This window comes from Vanessa cardui, chromosome 1 (assembly GCF_905220365.1).
Source record: "Vanessa cardui chromosome 1, ilVanCard2.1, whole genome shotgun sequence".
In the NCBI taxonomy this organism is placed as follows: domain Eukaryota; kingdom Metazoa; phylum Arthropoda; class Insecta; order Lepidoptera; family Nymphalidae; genus Vanessa; species Vanessa cardui.
In genome coordinates this window covers 3,406,059-3,423,051 of record NC_061123.1, presented here as the reverse complement: position 1 = coordinate 3,423,051, position 16,993 = coordinate 3,406,059, and the positions used below count along the sequence as shown (strand labels likewise).

At 32.9% G+C, this 16,993-nt stretch overlaps 3 protein-coding genes across 5 annotated transcripts; 1 reads left to right on the top strand and 2 right to left on the bottom strand.

Annotated features, from left to right (window-relative positions):
* LOC124530513 (adenylate kinase isoenzyme 6 homolog) lies at positions 1-1,218 on the bottom strand. Its single transcript, XM_047104700.1, has 4 exons — positions 1,069-1,218; positions 836-987; positions 555-700; positions 1-200 (listed from the first exon to the last, which is right to left on the bottom strand). The coding sequence occupies exons 1-4, from the start codon at positions 1,109-1,111 to the stop codon at positions 11-13; spliced, it is 531 nt and encodes a 176-aa protein (XP_046960656.1). The 5' UTR covers positions 1,112-1,218; the 3' UTR covers positions 1-10.
* Positions 1,219-3,237: 2,019 nt separating this feature from the next.
* On the bottom strand, positions 3,238-5,625 carry LOC124534696 (elongation factor 1-alpha). Of its 2 annotated transcripts, none has more exons than XM_047110681.1 (2): positions 5,489-5,625; positions 3,238-4,862 (listed from the first exon to the last, which is right to left on the bottom strand). In XM_047110681.1, exon 2 carries the CDS (start codon positions 4,849-4,851, stop codon positions 3,460-3,462), a length of 1,392 nt encoding a protein of 463 aa, XP_046966637.1. In that variant the 5' UTR covers positions 4,852-4,862; positions 5,489-5,625; the 3' UTR covers positions 3,238-3,459. The 2 variants fall into 2 exon arrangements, with proteins under 2 accessions (XP_046966637.1, XP_046966646.1); XM_047110690.1 differs by lacking the exon at positions 5,489-5,625 and adding an exon at positions 5,448-5,470.
* A 2,354-nt stretch (positions 5,626-7,979) lies between these two features.
* LOC124533648 (FERM domain-containing protein 3) lies at positions 7,980-14,609 on the top strand. Of its 2 annotated transcripts, XM_047109068.1 has the most exons (12): positions 7,980-8,237; positions 8,881-8,971; positions 9,263-9,367; positions 9,451-9,493; positions 9,570-9,746; positions 10,407-10,507; positions 11,482-11,622; positions 12,102-12,254; positions 12,841-12,929; positions 13,256-13,391; positions 13,725-13,806; positions 14,097-14,609. In XM_047109068.1, exons 2-12 carry the CDS (start codon positions 8,882-8,884, stop codon positions 14,537-14,539), a joined length of 1,560 nt encoding a protein of 519 aa, XP_046965024.1. In that variant the 5' UTR covers positions 7,980-8,237; position 8,881; the 3' UTR covers positions 14,540-14,609. The 2 variants fall into 2 exon arrangements, with proteins under 2 accessions (XP_046965024.1, XP_046965016.1); XM_047109060.1 differs by lacking the exon at positions 7,980-8,237 and having other exon boundaries at positions 8,276-8,971.
* The last annotated feature ends 2,384 nt before the right edge of the window (positions 14,610-16,993 follow it).

Below are 16,993 nucleotides of genomic sequence, written 5' to 3'. Positions count from 1 at the left end.
TACAAGCTAATTATATATTTTCCTCTTTCCACCGTTCTATCCACTCCACAATTGTATTAACATTAGTATGCAACTGATCTTCAGTGTTGTTTTGTAGTTCTTGAACAATCTCTGGCTTATATGACGACTGTGCTTCTTCCAGCAATGTCTCAAATATTTCACATTGTATATTATCTTCTAATTTTTTACCAGTATAACCTCTGAAAACAATATCAAGGGCATTATTAATGTTTAACTACAACTTGTACTAATCTTCAACCAACTTATAATAAAATCTAATAAATATAACATCAAAATCATTGCATAAAAATACTACAAACAGACTAAAAAGTGAGGCCTTTACTATAATAAATCTTTAAACAAGTAAATATACAAATTATTGTCATAACGCTGCACTGATTCTATTAAATAAGCACTTGGAGCATGATATACCTAATTAATTAATATGATGCTACTCAGTAATCTTTTATTAAAAATAGAAAATCTATTTGCTCTCAATAAGATATGTACTTAATGTAATTGACAACTAACTTACAGTTAAACATGATGCTTACCTAGCTGATAACCTATCATACAGTGAAGTGTTGTTTGTTCTAATGACAAAGACTCCATCAAACCATCTCTCGGGGAAGAACTCGCAGCCATGATAGTCAACAATATTACCTCCTTTTGCCATCATACCCTCCATTATGTCTAACAACTAAATATAAAATTATGAAATATTAATATTTGTAATAATATGTTACTTAAAACTTTCTAATTAAATATAGTATTTTTTTTTTTTACTTTATATACTTCATGATATATATATAATTAATGTTTTATAATTTTTTACCTTATCTTCATTCAGAAATGGGCATTGGTAATCCGGATCATACTCATCTAAACAATTGTGCTCTTCAGCAAGCTTAGATACTTCTCTCCAGGAAAACTTTGTTCTCTCTGAGAGTAGACGGGAAATTGTAGACTTGCCAACACCGGGTGTACCTGAAATTAAAAATAAATCACGTTACCACAATTTGATTTAAATATTTATGTGAAATATATATCTGTACTGTTATTACTAACCAGTAATTAATATATTAGGTTGAGTCCTTCTTATTTCTTCCATTTTTTTGGCCTAAAAAGAATTACTTAAAGTAAACAGTAAACACATGGAAGAGTGGCATTTCCTTAACACATGTCAATGTCAATTTGTCATATTGATAAAAAAATGATTAATTTTCAATTTTAAAGTTTGTAAATCGATTACACAATCAATCGATCTTTCGGCTATGATTTTTTGAATTTCATATTAGTTTTTTACGTACCTATATATTGGTATAAATTAATGTGATAAAGCTAATTTATTACTGATAAAAAATATTTTGATAGGATAGGAACCTGCCCTAACCATAGTGTCATAAAATAATCATGTATTTAAAATAACAAAATTATATTTCAATTTAATTTATTTTTTCTTACGTTAGTAATAATATAACTTATGTTTCGAAATACAACACAAACCGGGCGTAAATCGTGAATCAAATTTCAAATATTGTACTTGAATCGATATAATCGATTTTATCATCAACACAAACTGCTTACTGGTCATCACTATTTTATTTTGAGGTTAGAATTTGAAAATGAAAATAAAAATTCACAATATTAAAAAGTATTTATTAAAATCTGATAAATAATATAAAATATGAAGATATATAGACCGCGGGGAATATCTAAAGGTCAGATTGCACTCGTAACTGTTTTGGGCGTCTTTAGTGGCGTTTACATTTGGAGACCATTATTTGATGAGCTTATTCCAAGGAAGAAAAAGGAAATCAATAGTGATACTGAAAAACCTTTAAGCCAATAAAATGGGTATGTTAAGGACCTGGGTTGCTTCGTCCAGCCCAATTGTGAAAATGTTAATGGCTATATCAATAACCTCAATGTTGGCTGTAGGACATAAACTGTATTTAGGACCTTATCTTAGAAAACAGAGACATCTTCAAGCAGAAGACTGGGCTAATATGATAATTGAACAGGAAGAAAATATGAAAAATTCAACTGAATGAATCATTAGTTTCTTAATGATTACCTAAAAAAAGTTAAAGTACTTATGTAATTTTGTGTACTATGTAGTTGTTTTACATACTTGTTAGTCTTAATTTGGATATGAATAAAATAAATAATGTTATAACACCTTTATTATTACCACCTTTAACTAATTTATTATAAGTAATAGCTAGATCCTTGCTTTTGTTATCAGATTATGTTTGATGAGCTGATTCCAGAACAATGCTCTAGCATGGGTTGGAGTATTAGATTTGGTTTTGAATAGTCTATCGAATAAAGGATTTCCAACAATCATAGTATATATAATATTTGTGACAATATTTCTATACCTTGCAATATATAACTTGACTTAGACTTGTGAATTAGAAAGTCAACCCTAGAAGGCAAGACTGATTTTTTTGTAGGTCGTAAATTTGAAAATAAAATCTTAGATTTGAACAGAAACATATTTTCAATAGTAACTTCAATTCTCATATATATCACACTATTCTTTTCTTTGCTAGTATTAGAATTTTGTATGAATTTACGTTAAAATATTGTACTTCCCTGTAATTTCTTTAGCAGGGGTATGTATGTATATATGTAGTTGTATATGTACAAATTTGTATCTCATGTTAGCAGAATTTACATAGGTGCAAACTGAAAATCAGATAGGTACTAAATTCATAAACCTTTCTTCTGTTCTCATGTTTGGTGCCTAAACAATTTCTTTTTATTTATAAAATTAAGTACCTAAATTTTATATAGTGTATAAAAGGTAAAATTGAAAGAAATTTGAAAACGTCCTATCATGTTTTTTTTCTTCGCAGCAATTGAAAGAGTTAAGGTTCTTTTATGTTTAGTCTCACAAAAATAAGGATTTTCTGAATATTTTAGATTTGGTTAGGTACCTACTATGATGAGAAAGAATATATTTTTCAAACATGTTTAGCAGCAAAGTACTCTGAACACACAAAATTTTATGAAATGAATAAAACGAAACTTTATAATATGGATACTAAGTATTTTAAATAATATTCTAATTGGAAATGAAACGTACTTAAATGATAAAATATTTATTTATAATTATGTAATCTTTGTCAATGTATATGTAAAAGAAAATTTTGAAGAAAAACTTGGACTTCAGTAAAATCGATCAATTATACACAATGTAATAAAATTGGGTTGAATAAAACAAATCTATTACTGGAGGCTACCTTTATTCTATGAATTTACATTTTAGTTGTTGTAACAAAATAGTTCAGATATATGTATAACCTTATAAATTATAAAATAATGTTACAGTATAAGCCTTGTAAAAAATATAGAAAAGGAATGAGTTTGTAGCCCTTTTTTCCTTCTGAACACCTTTCGGTGAATGAAGTATCGCAGTTGAATAAAGAATTGAGCTGTTAACAGCGCTAGCTACTTTTTGCCCTTAGTGGCCTTCTCAGCAGCCTTGGTGACTTTACCGCCACCAGCTTCCTTGAAGTTGACAGCCTTGATGACACCAACAGCGACGGTCTGCCTCATGTCACGTACAGCAAAACGACCAAGAGGTGGGAATTCTTGGAAGGCTTCCACACAGAGGGGTTTGGAAGGTACAAGGTTTACGATGGCTGCATCACCAGATTTGATGGATTTGGGGTTATCTTCAGTGGATTTACCAGAACGACGGTCAACCTTCTCTTTAATTTCAGCGAACTTGCAGGCAATGTGAGCTGTGTGGCAATCAAGTACAGGTGTGTAGCCGTTGGAGATTTGACCAGGGTGGTTGAGCACAATGACTTGTGCGGTGAAGTCAGCAGCACCCTTGGGTGGGTTGTTCTTTGAGTCACCAGCGACGTATCCACGACGCAATTCCTTGACAGATACGTTCTTGACGTTGAAACCAACATTGTCTCCGGGCACAGCCTCTTGGAGAGCTTCGTGGTGCATCTCCACAGACTTTACTTCAGTGGTGATGTTGGCGGGAGCGAAAACAACAATGGTACCGGGCTTGAGGACACCAGTTTCAACTCTGCCTACTGGCACTGTACCAATACCACCGATTTTGTAAACGTCCTGCAGGGGAAGACGCAGGGCTTTGTCTGTGGGACGCGCTGGAGGAAGGATGGCATCCAAAGCCTCAATAAGGCATTTACCTTCAGCTTTACCTTCTTTACGCTCCACTTGCCATCCCTTGAACCAGGGCATCTTGGTGGATGCCTCCAGCATGTTGTCTCCGTGCCAGCCAGAAATGGGTACGAAAGCGACGGCAGCTGGGTTGTAACCGATCTTTTTGATGTAAGAAGATACTTCCTTCTTGATTTCTTCGAAACGGCCTTCATTGTATGGGGGCTCAGTGGAGTCCATTTTGTTAACACCCACAATCAGCTGCTTGACACCAAGTGTGAAGGCGAGCAGAGCGTGCTCACGGGTTTGACCGTTCTTAGAGATACCAGCTTCAAACTCACCAGTACCAGCGGCGACGATGAGCACAGCGCAATCGGCCTGTGAGGTTCCGGTGATCATGTTCTTGATGAAATCTCTGTGACCGGGAGCGTCGATGATGGTGACGTAGTATTTGGCGGTCTCGAACTTCCACAGAGCAATGTCGATGGTGATACCACGTTCACGCTCAGCCTTCAGTTTGTCCAACACCCAGGCATATTTGAAGGAACCCTTACCCATTTCCTGGGCTTCCTTCTCGAACTTCTCGATGGTACGTTTGTCGATACCACCACATTTGTAAATCAAGTGACCGGTGGTGGTGGACTTGCCGGAGTCGACGTGTCCAATGACGACGATGTTAATGTGAATCTTTTCCTTGCCCATTTTTGGTTAGTCTAAAAAGAAAGAAATTACACTAGATTAGACTTATTGATGTGACAACGAAAACAAGGATTTGCGATGCACTACTACAAGGTCATAGCCTCATGCACGGGTATGATATGCGACCGGCAATATGGCGGCCGCATGGTCGCCTCGCCCTATCTTGACACTTCACAATGGATGTCGGCCATTATGGGGATAAAATATGTAAATCAGCGAATAAGAAAACTTATTTAGATTAACATCATTTTTGTTATATCTTAAAACATTACTCAGTTCGAAGTGAAAAGTTGAAAAGTAAATCACAACCACGTGGTAACATGTGCCGGTCGGTACCGATACAATATGACGCGTAAGCAAGTATTATTTTGAAGAAGGAATGAAATTAAATACGCGCTGTTAAAGAAACAAATGAATTCTAATAGCAAAATCTTTACAACTACAACATATTGCAATCGAGACACAAAGAAAACTGTGTTTCAGAATTACACCATAATAACGAAAACTACAAACTTTTAAAACAACTGGCTAATGAATTTACAATATATCTTAAAAGCAACACAATTTCCTAAAGTTATAAGAGCAAATACTTTTCGCACTTGGGGATTTATCACTTCACTTAAATTCTTCTGACACTCACCACGGATAGCGTGTATTATCCGAGAAAGACTCCAACAGAATGGACGAGAAATGGTTTTTCTTTCGCCTGGAAGGAAAGGTTCCTAGTCACTTCCGCTGTTTAGTGTGGCTATCTAAAAGCTGTAAAACTCCTTGCTTAAAAAAGTTACAAATATCTCTAATTTAAAAAATCTCATTATCTTTAAATATTAAAGACACCAATAAAATTAATAACATTAATAATAAAAAAATGTTGGGTTAATTATTATGACACTATGAATCATTTTTATTCATATTTTTTCAAAATGTACCCACAATTTAATAATAACATATGTGCTAACAAGGTTTAAGTTGTTAAATCTAAATTTTTGTATGTTACAATTTATTTAGTCACACAGAAATTGTAATATGTTACAAAATCGTTTAAAAAAATAACTTTAGCTTTAATAATAAATTTGTCGAATTATTTTGTCTTAAGTACGACGCTTTGATAAGCAATAAAAGTAATTTATGTATAAATTTAGAAGTATATATTCTACTCGTAAATTACTAGCTGTACCCGCTTGGTACAATTTAACTTAAAAATTTACACTTTATAAAATTAATTATTGTTGTGTTGATATTGTTGCTATCGTGTAATTGTATGGACGTTTATTTTTCAGGATAAGATTGTTGTAATGAAAGTGTAGATCATAACATACATGCATGTCAGATAGTTATTTTTTTTTTTCTATAAAAAGTAGGATCCTCATATAAATACCCAATTAAATTTATAATCGGTCGAAATTACCAAAAACTTATGAATTCTTGTGTTATTTCTGTTTACAATTTAATAAGTAACACTATTTAAAAAACGCTTAAGTACATAATAAACTTACCCAATAGACCATAATCTACCTACATTCTGCATCTTACGCGCAGTAAGACTCCAGTAGGCTTTTATTACAGTAAGTATGCTGGGTGATGATTCAATCTACGCCACAGTGGTTGAGTGGTCATTGTCACTTTATGTGCGGTCGTACACAGATTTTCCCTACAATAGCTGTTACTGGTCATTACTTCTGTAATTCCTTTCTCAAAGAGAGTCCCAGACAAAAGCTATTGAGAAATAAGATCTGATCCTGATAGATTTCATAGGAGCTACAATAATTAAATTAAGACATGTTAAATACATACAATAAATAAGATTATTTAAAAATATGCAACTTTGAAGAAGAAAAGAACATTTGCAGTAAAAAGAGGCTTAGATGAAATGAGGAACGAAGTCTCAGGTGACTTTAAAAAATAATAAAGGAAACGCCGGGTGAGGGTGCCCCAGAGTATTTATTGCTTTAATGTAATGAAACTTATTCAGCTATTCAACTTATATATATTCAGCTTATCTTTAGTTAAAATTCCCTTGGAACAACTAGTGGAGATGTTGTTCTGATCACAGTAAAATGGAAATTGCCTCAGCAGTAAATTTGACTCATGGTCATGATATAGTTCAATTATTATATATACCTAACAATTTACTAATTGATAAACTAATTGCAACTGTAAGTATTGGAAAACAAAAGCAGTGGTAACTAATTTACACGTAATAAGTTATCAAAACCTTAGAAAAGCCCTTAATTAAATTTACTAAATACTCGTTTAATATTAATATAAATCGCCTCTTCGTAAAGGTTTAGGTGAAACAAATGTCCACATTGATTTTTTGCTAAAAAATTTAGGCTTTGAAAAAAAACAAGGTCCTCATTTTGAACCAAAAATAAAAAAAAATCTACTTCACTATTCTTAGTTTAATATACCTCAGACTTGATATAATAAGATCAGAAGAACCTGTGCTTACAATGTTTCCAATTTTTGAGACTCGATGCTTCAACCATCTAGGCATGTGCCCAGCAAGTAGATGTCTACTTGCTGATAGTGAAACTAGGCAATGTAGAGGGGCTCCAGAATAGGTTAGAGCAGTCTTTACCCCTTGGAGATGCTGCTGATAAAAATTGTATTTTAGTCAAGACGTTGGCACATTGCCACTTACTGCATTCGTGGATGCAGTGGATGATAATCTGCCACGTGTATTCAAAAATCAGTATTGGTGTTACGCTGTGAAGGTAGCTTCTAACCTTCAAAAGTTAAAAGAAACCTTTGGTTATTATTAATATAATTGTGTGAAATGACGAATCAAAAGGTATTTTTAAAAGCCCATAAATATAATATCATTTGATTTAATTTTGTACAATATGGCAGCTTAACGCAATGCAAACTGCTGGCTTTTTTATGAATATTAACTATATATCACCGTTTTATTTTTCCAAATAAATATATATATTTTTAATAATTTATCCATTGATCTCAATCTTATATTGTTAATACCTTATAATTACATTTTTAAATATAAATTCTTACAAATGCAATAACGTGTCAACTTTACCCATGCAAGATACTTATTTTTCAAACTGAAAACATTTTGTAGTTGTGACGTCACGACCTGTTTTACGTTTAGAAACATGAGCTGTTTACAAGTTTTTGTATTTGTATCCGTATTCGTTAAATGAATTTGATTCTGAATGATTTTCAAAAAAAAAAGTTTCATATATTCAATTTAAATGGCTGTTTTGTAAATATTATTAAAACCTAGGCATTTCATTTCGTATTTTTATAGATTTAAGATTTCCCAACTAGAACAGTCAATGACTGGTTTACTACACCACGTGTGTACATGTGTCTATCATTAGTCATTTGCAACATTTGCAAAATGTGATTTTGTTTGATAGTTTCATTAAGTAATATGATTTTATTAATAAGTAAGCCAATGAAATATATATAAAAAATAAAACGAATTTAATTATACAATGCAGATGCTGCTCTTTACCCTTTTTTCAAAATATTTTCTTATTTGATTATCATTTAATAAATACTGCATTTATAATCGTTTTTAAATGATTATAATTTCATCGAAACAAATATAAAGTAGAGCTAGATTTTGTGAAGTTCCTCACAAGCCGCATCTACTTTCCTCCCTTTTTTGCATCACTTTTCATTTGAAATTATAAACTCGTAAAATGCATGTACAAAGATATGTATGACACAAAATATATTACAATTATAACATCTTATTCTTCTCTTTTGCTTCTGCACAAAATAATAATAATATTTTTTATTTCAATTATTACTTAATAAAACAAATACCTTATGACTTATGTCTCTGTGGTAGATTCGTGATCTTGTGTCAAATTTGACGAATTATTAAGAATTGAAAATAGAAAGAAGGTGGAAAATGTTTTTCCTTCTTAGATATTTCCTATAAACCAATTTTCAATATGTGGCTTCAAAACTATTCCTCTAATTCAAATACAAGCAATCAATAAAATGAGTAGTTAATAGGGCTTGTTCTAGTCATTGAATAAAAAATACATAAATTTTCAGCATGTTTAAAAGTCGTGGTGATAGCAATATTGTTTATAAATGTACTGTACGATTATTAGAAGACACTGAAATATTAGAATGTGAATTTCACGTAAGTTTATATGCAAATCTTGAATGTAAATATTTTAAAACGACGATTAACTATGAAGTTAAGAATTAATATAGGAAAATATACATACAAATTTTCATGAATGTTTTTTAGTAAGTAATATAACAAAAAAAAAAAAAAAAATTGTTTTCATAAATCGTGTGTAAAGGAAATAATAATTTGAGTGTCTTTTTTCAAAATTTCTACTACAGTAACAGTAGAAATGTCGAAAGCTCGTTTTGAAGCTATTTCATTTATTACATTTATTGAAACAATTATTATTATTGCTTACAGCCAAGCTATAAGGGTAAATTTCTCTTAGAACATGTTTGTCAACAACTGAATCTAACTGAGACGGACTATTTTGGCTTACGATATGTTGATGCTGGTGGTCAGAGGGTAAGTATTAAATAAGATATAAATGTACAAAAAACATTAAATTTAATATTCTATGTATTAATGATGAATAAATATATTTTCAGCATTGGTTGCACTTGGCTAAATTGATATTAAAACAAGTGAAAGGTAATATTTAAATTATTCTATGTGTATACATTGTTATTATTTTTTTTTTTAAATAAAATATTAATTTGTTTTTCAGATGCCTCACCAATCCTATTCAGTTTTCGGGTGAAATTTTATCCACCAAATCCGTTGCTATTAAAGGAAGATGTAACCAGGTTCCAGATATATTTGCAGCTGAAGAGAGACCTTCTGCATGGTAGACTATATTGCACATCAAATGAGGCTGCCATGCTTGGTGCGCTTATCATACAGAGTAAGTTTAGTTCAATACTGATTATTTAAATGATCATAAAAACATAATTAAAAATCTTAGTTATATATAAATCATAATAATTTGAGGTTATTTTTTATTCTTAGAACTCTACAAAGTATGTATTATGATACAACTATCTTTTGTACAAATCTAATATAAAAACTATCGACTTTTATTATTAACATCATTATATAGAATGATTAAAAATCAGTAATCATCATTATTTTACATTTAGGAATAATTATTGTGCAATATTGGTCTAATAATAATTGAGACTTATGGTAACATTGGTAGGTAGGTTATTGAACCTAAAGAAAGATATTCAAAACCCATTTATATTTACATATTATTGTAATATTATTAAATTAGATATACAATTTGATATTCTATTATAGAAAAAACTAAAAATTACTAGTCAACTGTTTCCTTCATTGGTAAACTATAACTACCTGTATAATAAATAAAAAGTACTAATAAAATTTGATTAATTTCTTTATAAAAATATCACTAAACTCAAAAGCTCGAAAAACTTTTTATAATATTGTGCAATACTCATTTTAATGTAACAGCATTGCACAAGTTGTGTACAGCTTTCAGAAATAATTGCACAATGAATATTCAATGTATTTCATAACTTTATTGCAATTATTATTTTTTTAGTTGAATTGGGTGATTATGATCCCAATATACATGTTGGCAATTACGTCACAGAAATGAGGCTTTTGTTAAGACAAACAGACGCTATTGAAGCAAGAATACAGGTAATATGTTTCTTATGTATTACAGTGTATTATAAACTATTTGAATGTTATTTATTTTTGGGAAAAAATTCAACATAGATAAAATTTGTTTGCACCAATTGTTGTAATGTAAAAAATATATTTATTTATTTTATATATTTATATATAACAACAAGTGGTTTCAACCTGAATTTAAATAAAATTAATTGTTAAACACATTACAGATAATATTTACTTATAGTTTATAGAATATAGATAGAAAAAAATATATACATTTTTATACTGATTTTTATAGATTGTATTCAATGAGATTTCAATGAGTTTAAGTAGCAATTTTATAGGCATGGTACTGTACTCATCTTCACTGAGCTATTAATAGCTTTGAACTGTATGAAATAAATGATTGACGTCTTTGCTCTTATTACACTGGTTATGAAGTTACACAATGAGTGTTTGTATAGTCATAAAGAGAGTACTATGCTTTATACAAGAAACAAATGTTAGACTACAGGGCTTTCTAATCCGTTTATTCTCTCAGAAAAAAAACAATTTTTTATATCGAGTCTATAAGTATTCATAATTATAAATTTTATTTTTGATGATTTTATGATAAAGTCCTAATTTAGAAACAATCAATAATTTCAACCATATTTAAGTACAATTGATCATGTTTATAAAATTTGAACAATTATAAACAGCAGCCTTTTAATGACTGATAGATAATAGAGGGTACAAAGGCCAAATTGACAAGCTGAACTGAATATTCTTGTGCAAAACTTTTATTTATAATTAATGCCTATGAAGGAAAATGCGATGAGGAAACCTACATGAGTCCAATTTTAATGAAATTTTTGGTACATGTGTATCCAATCCTCATTGGAGCGGCTTGGTACAATAACCTCCTTAAAGAGAGGACTCTATGGCCCTTTTCTTTAACTTTACTTTTAAGTTTTACATTTTTTATTAGATTTGGTTTTTTCATATAAATCACTTAGGAGCTACATCGAGACCCAATGGAAGGAACACCAGGTGGAACGGGAGGAGTCAAGGGCATGTCCACGCAGGAGGCAGAGAGGACATTTGTGAAGATTGCATGCCAACTAGATACATATGGAGTCGATCCGCATCCTGTCAAAGTAAATACAAACATCTAGAACACTTGAATATACACACATAATGGGAAGGTTCACATCTATCTAACTATTTGACCGTTATATTCAGTTTATTAAGAAAATTTTCATTGTTTTCTCGACTAATTACATTTTAGAAAATGTTAATAAATGTCCAAGCTACCTACCCCGGCTTCGTATGGGTTCAATGCTGATACTAAAAATATACTACAGAATTTGTTTATTTGCGATATCACATTAGAAACTTCTAAAATTATTAGTGTTTTTAATTTATTGTACGTATATTATATACAAAAATCTTCCTCTCGAATCACTCTTATCTATTAAAACAAAACCGCATCAAAATTAATTAATAATATAAATTATTGTAATTTTAAAGATGTAAGCATATGTCTTATAATCATACCCTTTGTCCCTACAGACAGGGGTGGAGGTGACTTTGTTTTATACTATGTAATGATAATTATTTTGTATGTATGTTTAAGGATCACAGAGGCAATCAACTGTATTTGGGAATAAATCACAGCGGTATACTGACATTTCAAGGTAGCCGGAAGACTCATCATTTCAAGTGGTCCGAGGTGCACAAAATTAACTTCGAAGGCCGCATGTTTATCGTTCATTTGAACTACCCTGAAGTAAGTGTTTGTATTCTTTGAAGTGCTTTGATAACTTACTAACAAGTGACACCGGTAACAAAGGAATTATTGATGTAGTCATTTAAAGAGGAATGTAATGAATATAAATAATGTCTATTGTATACAATAATGAATAATATATTTAAATATAATTATATAAATTTATATCCAACTAGTTAAACCGACGGCTTTACCCGCGAGTAATCTATGAAATTTCACCTATAGCACACAACCACTTTTACCTCTTTTAAGGGGTGGATTAAAAAAATTGCCTATGAACTCAAACTATCTCAATTCCAAATTTCATCTAAATCGGTTCAGCGGTTTAGGTGTGAAGAATCAGAAGAATCAGAGTTACTTTCGAAATCATAACATAAGATACACCATAGGCAAGGATAAATGTCTGTGGATGTGGAGATTAAAAAAATATATGAAATACAAAAATATACTTAATTAAGACATCAAATTATAGTTTTTAAGAATGACAAGAAAAGTAAAGATACAGCCAGTCTTATTATACATTTATAATTGTGACATTTAAATGTAAATAAAGTTGTAATTCAAAGATTTCTTTATTAATTTTCAGAAAAAACATACAGTTGGTTTCAAATGTCCCAGCGGTGCAGCGTGCCGGCACGTGTGGTGCTGTGCCATTGAGCAAATGCTGTTTTTTACGTGAGTATAATGATATCTAAGTGTAGTGCACCTTTGCATTGGAGTCGAACAATAGGCATGGGGGTAAAGTACCATTGCATCAAAAAAAATGGTGTGAAGTTGCTACTAAAATTAGTGTAAACTTGCTGCAGAAATTGTTTCATGTACCCTAGGAAGGTGTCTTGGCTTTAACAGTGCTGAATTTAAATTTAAACGCCTTTCACTATTATAAGGCGAAGTCAGGCTTATTGCAATGATCAGCAAATACATACATTTAATTCGTTATTGTTACTTCTGATACTCTTATTTATAAATGGTATAATAAAGTAATTAATATTTTATTACAGTCTTCCATCATCGTCTGACGCGTGTGTATATTCGGGTGGCGGTTTGTTTTCGTGGGGCACAAAGTTCAAATATTTTGGTAGAACCGAACGGGAAATATTGGAGAGGGACGGATTACTTACGCCGAGAGACTCCCAGGTCAGTGGGAGACGTAAGGCCTTACCGTTAAACTATATAATTACGTCTTATATGGTTTGATGTTAAGTCCCAAAGAAAATTACAGCATTATGCGTAATAAAAAATATTGGGTGATTTTTTTTCTACAAAAGTTGTTCATTCAGCAATGTCGTCATACATTTATTGGTTTTCCTTACGTTAAACTTTGCTTTATAATACAGCGAGAGTGTAGAATTTGGAATTGAACTTGAATTTCTCACATTGTATTTAATCATAATATAATTTAAGTCCTAATTTAGAAGAGCGTTTAATGTTCTATTTAAGCTAAAAAATTATTATGTTTGTCCGATACAGGAGGAGGGTTCCAGTACGAGCGGCAAGAGGAAAGCGTCAAGCGTTCCGGCGACGCCCTCGACGCCGATGACCGGAGACTTTGGTAAGTGAGCGTAATGTGTGTGTATAAGGGTTGGGCGCGCCCGCAGTCGGTCTCGCCCCCACCGATTTCGTTCTGAGCCGAGGTGCGATTTCATAGGAGACACCCTCAGGACGAACTTTAGTTTTAATTTAGTTTTAATTTGGAGCCCCGCGCTCAACCTCAGGGCAGGGGACATTAGTTCTCGCCCGAAAGTCAGGTGACGCTGTGAAGGCCAGTAGGGCCAACAGCAATACACAACACACAAAAAAAAAAAGCAGTCGGTCTCACAAGTCGTCTCGTTGGCTCCTCAGGCTACAGCATCCTGCCGCGCTCCACGCACAGCGCGCCGCTGGAGGAGTCGGGCGCGGCGGAGGGCGAGGCGTGCGACGGCGGCTGCCTGCTGGGCGGGCCGGCCGTGGACATCGCGCTGGCGTGCTGCGAGCACCTGCGCGACGAGCGGCGGCCGGGCGACGCGTACGAGCGCTCGTCGAGCGAGTCGGGCGCGGCGGCGGCGGACGAGTGGCGGGCGCCCGCGCTGGCGCCGCCGCCGCGCCCCTTCAGCCTGCTGCGCGCCTTCGTGCCGTCGTTCGTGTTCGTGTGGCTGTCGCTGGCGCTGGCGGCGCTGCTGCTGTTCGAGACGGACTGGGCGCCGCTGCGCGCGCTCAAGCGCAAGCCCGAGCTCGTGTCGCTGCGCCACCACTACTACGCGCCCCTCAAGGACTACGTCAAGCGCAAGGTGGTCGAGCTCTTCTGATGCTAGTCACCAGCGTTCATTGGCCCGCCAGCGTTCATTTGCCCGCCAGCGTTCGTTTGCCCGCCGTCGTTCGTTTGCCCGCCAGCGTTCGTTTGCCCGCCAGCGTTCGTTTGCCCGCCGTCGTTCGTTTGCCCGCCAGCGTTCGTTTGCCCGCCAGCGTTCGTTTGGCCGCCGTCATTCGTTTCGCAGTCGCACGCGTTCTTGTGATATTTTTAAAGTACCTGGAGACTTGTCTGATTTCTTTTGCATTTATTTCCTATGTATCCATGCAAGCATGTCTAATTTTGCAAAGCTCCCGACATAGTTCTTTAGCTTGCTACGGACTCGTAATTTTGACAAAAGTAGGTGCACATTTTGACATAGGATCAGTTTTACTTGTTTATAGATTTATTTATTTTTGTACAATTCGATATAATATATTGCATTTATTTACCTTTTATTACTTGACAAATAGTACTTAATTTCATACGAATACAATCAACTCGAATCAACACGAATTCTAGTAAACAGTATTGTAATTTATTTTTAATAGGATGATAAATCTCATCTCAATATTTATTATTGTAACATTCCAGAGTTACTACTTTAAAAATATTTTTATTAAATTGATTTTTTAATATTAACTAACAATGCCCTTACTTACGTTTAGGCATATTATGTTGAAGAAAAAACGCAACATAAAGTATATGTAATTTATTAGAACACACATTTACCATACTCCCGCTAAACAAAATTAGTGACTAAAATCAACAGCAGATTTTTATAATATTATGAGAAAAAAGTACTGATAACAACGCCCAATTTCAATGTTATTTATCGTGAATTCTTCAACATGTTTTGAAATGTTAACCATAATATCGCGTCCCTTTACCACCGTAAAGCATGGCCTTTTCAATGATTATTTTACTAATGTTGTTTAGCGGAAATTAGTTAAACAATTGTTCTCTCTTTCTGACATCATTGATTTGACATTTGAAAGAAGAAGGCATAACATAAATTAAAGATTATTCAATCAGGAAGGCGCGCCCCTTCACACACAACTATCGGTGTGCGTTAGCTCGTCCTTACGAGATGTTTTAGTGTGCGTATGATGATTAGAGTAAGAATGTCAGTCAAAAATTAAAATTAAATCATATTTGTTAGATGCGATAGTTTAAATTGAAGGGGCGCGCCTAGACGAGAGAAAAGATCTATACCCCTTAACAACATCTATAGGTAAAGCCTTTAGTAGTAAGATTAGCGATCAGTTTTATTAAAATATTTTTTTTTAATCCTATTTATTCCAGTCTAATATAATTGTTATGCTTTCTTATTGTTGTTGCCTTATTAGTTGTGTTACTTAAAGTGCTCGCCTAAACGCTTCTCTGCCTAGTCACAAATTATAAAATAAACTTTTTAAATAGAATAGAATAGTTAGTCTTCGAATCTTGTTCCAAGTGATCTGATATATATCTCGTCTTTTTAGTATACATCTTATTTTTAATTTATTTATAGTATTTAGGTTGCATTTAATAAAACGCACAGTTTTTTGGTGGATATTTAAATATTTAATAGCATTGCGTATTTATAAAAAAATGGAGCAATTATGTGTTTCGTGCATTATTATACCTGAACATTTTCTACCGGTGAAATGTAAACTTCGTTAAGACTGCTAGAAGACAATTCCGATACAAATTGTTAAAAATGAAAAGTGGCCGCAGAATTTATAATTGGGTATTTAGATGATCAATAGTAATCGCTTTTTTAATTTTGTAACAATAGTGTGTCGTAAATGATGTTGGGAAATCGATGCAATTTTTTGGAACGATTTACAATTAATGGAAATGTACAAATTATATTGTAAGTATAAACGTGCCAAACGAATGTTGTGACGTCATAATCTTATCGTGTTTATAATGAGAACAACAAATAAATTATGTAACATGAAGCTGTCTGTTGATATTAAGAGGCAAGCCATTGTGATGTCACTTGCGCGTCATCGGTACTGTTAAAAGGAAAAGTCGTATGTAAAAAATAATCTATCAAATACCCAATTATTTATCTTAATATTCCTATGATACATTATTCCTCAGTAAATAGTATTGCAAACACTACGCTTAAATATCTGTGTTTTAACAGTGTCGCTGTGATTCAAGTTGTATTTATTTTTTGTAAAGAAATATGACATGGTTAATTTTGTTCAAATCAGCTACTTTTTTCCTCAAATTTATGTAAAAATATAATTTTTATTAAAATGGACGGCTTGTGTTTGAGATCAATACTCTATATCGTTGTATCACCGTGAATAGCACTTATATTTTTTCATAATTTTGTTTTAGAACTGGTTAAGAATTATAGTGTAAGATTTTATTACAAAATACGCAACGTATAATCAATTTTTTGATAAAATTGTATCCTAAAATAGGCTTCGTTAAGTGCGCACACTTAGAATAATGCATTACCTGCGCAAAGAAA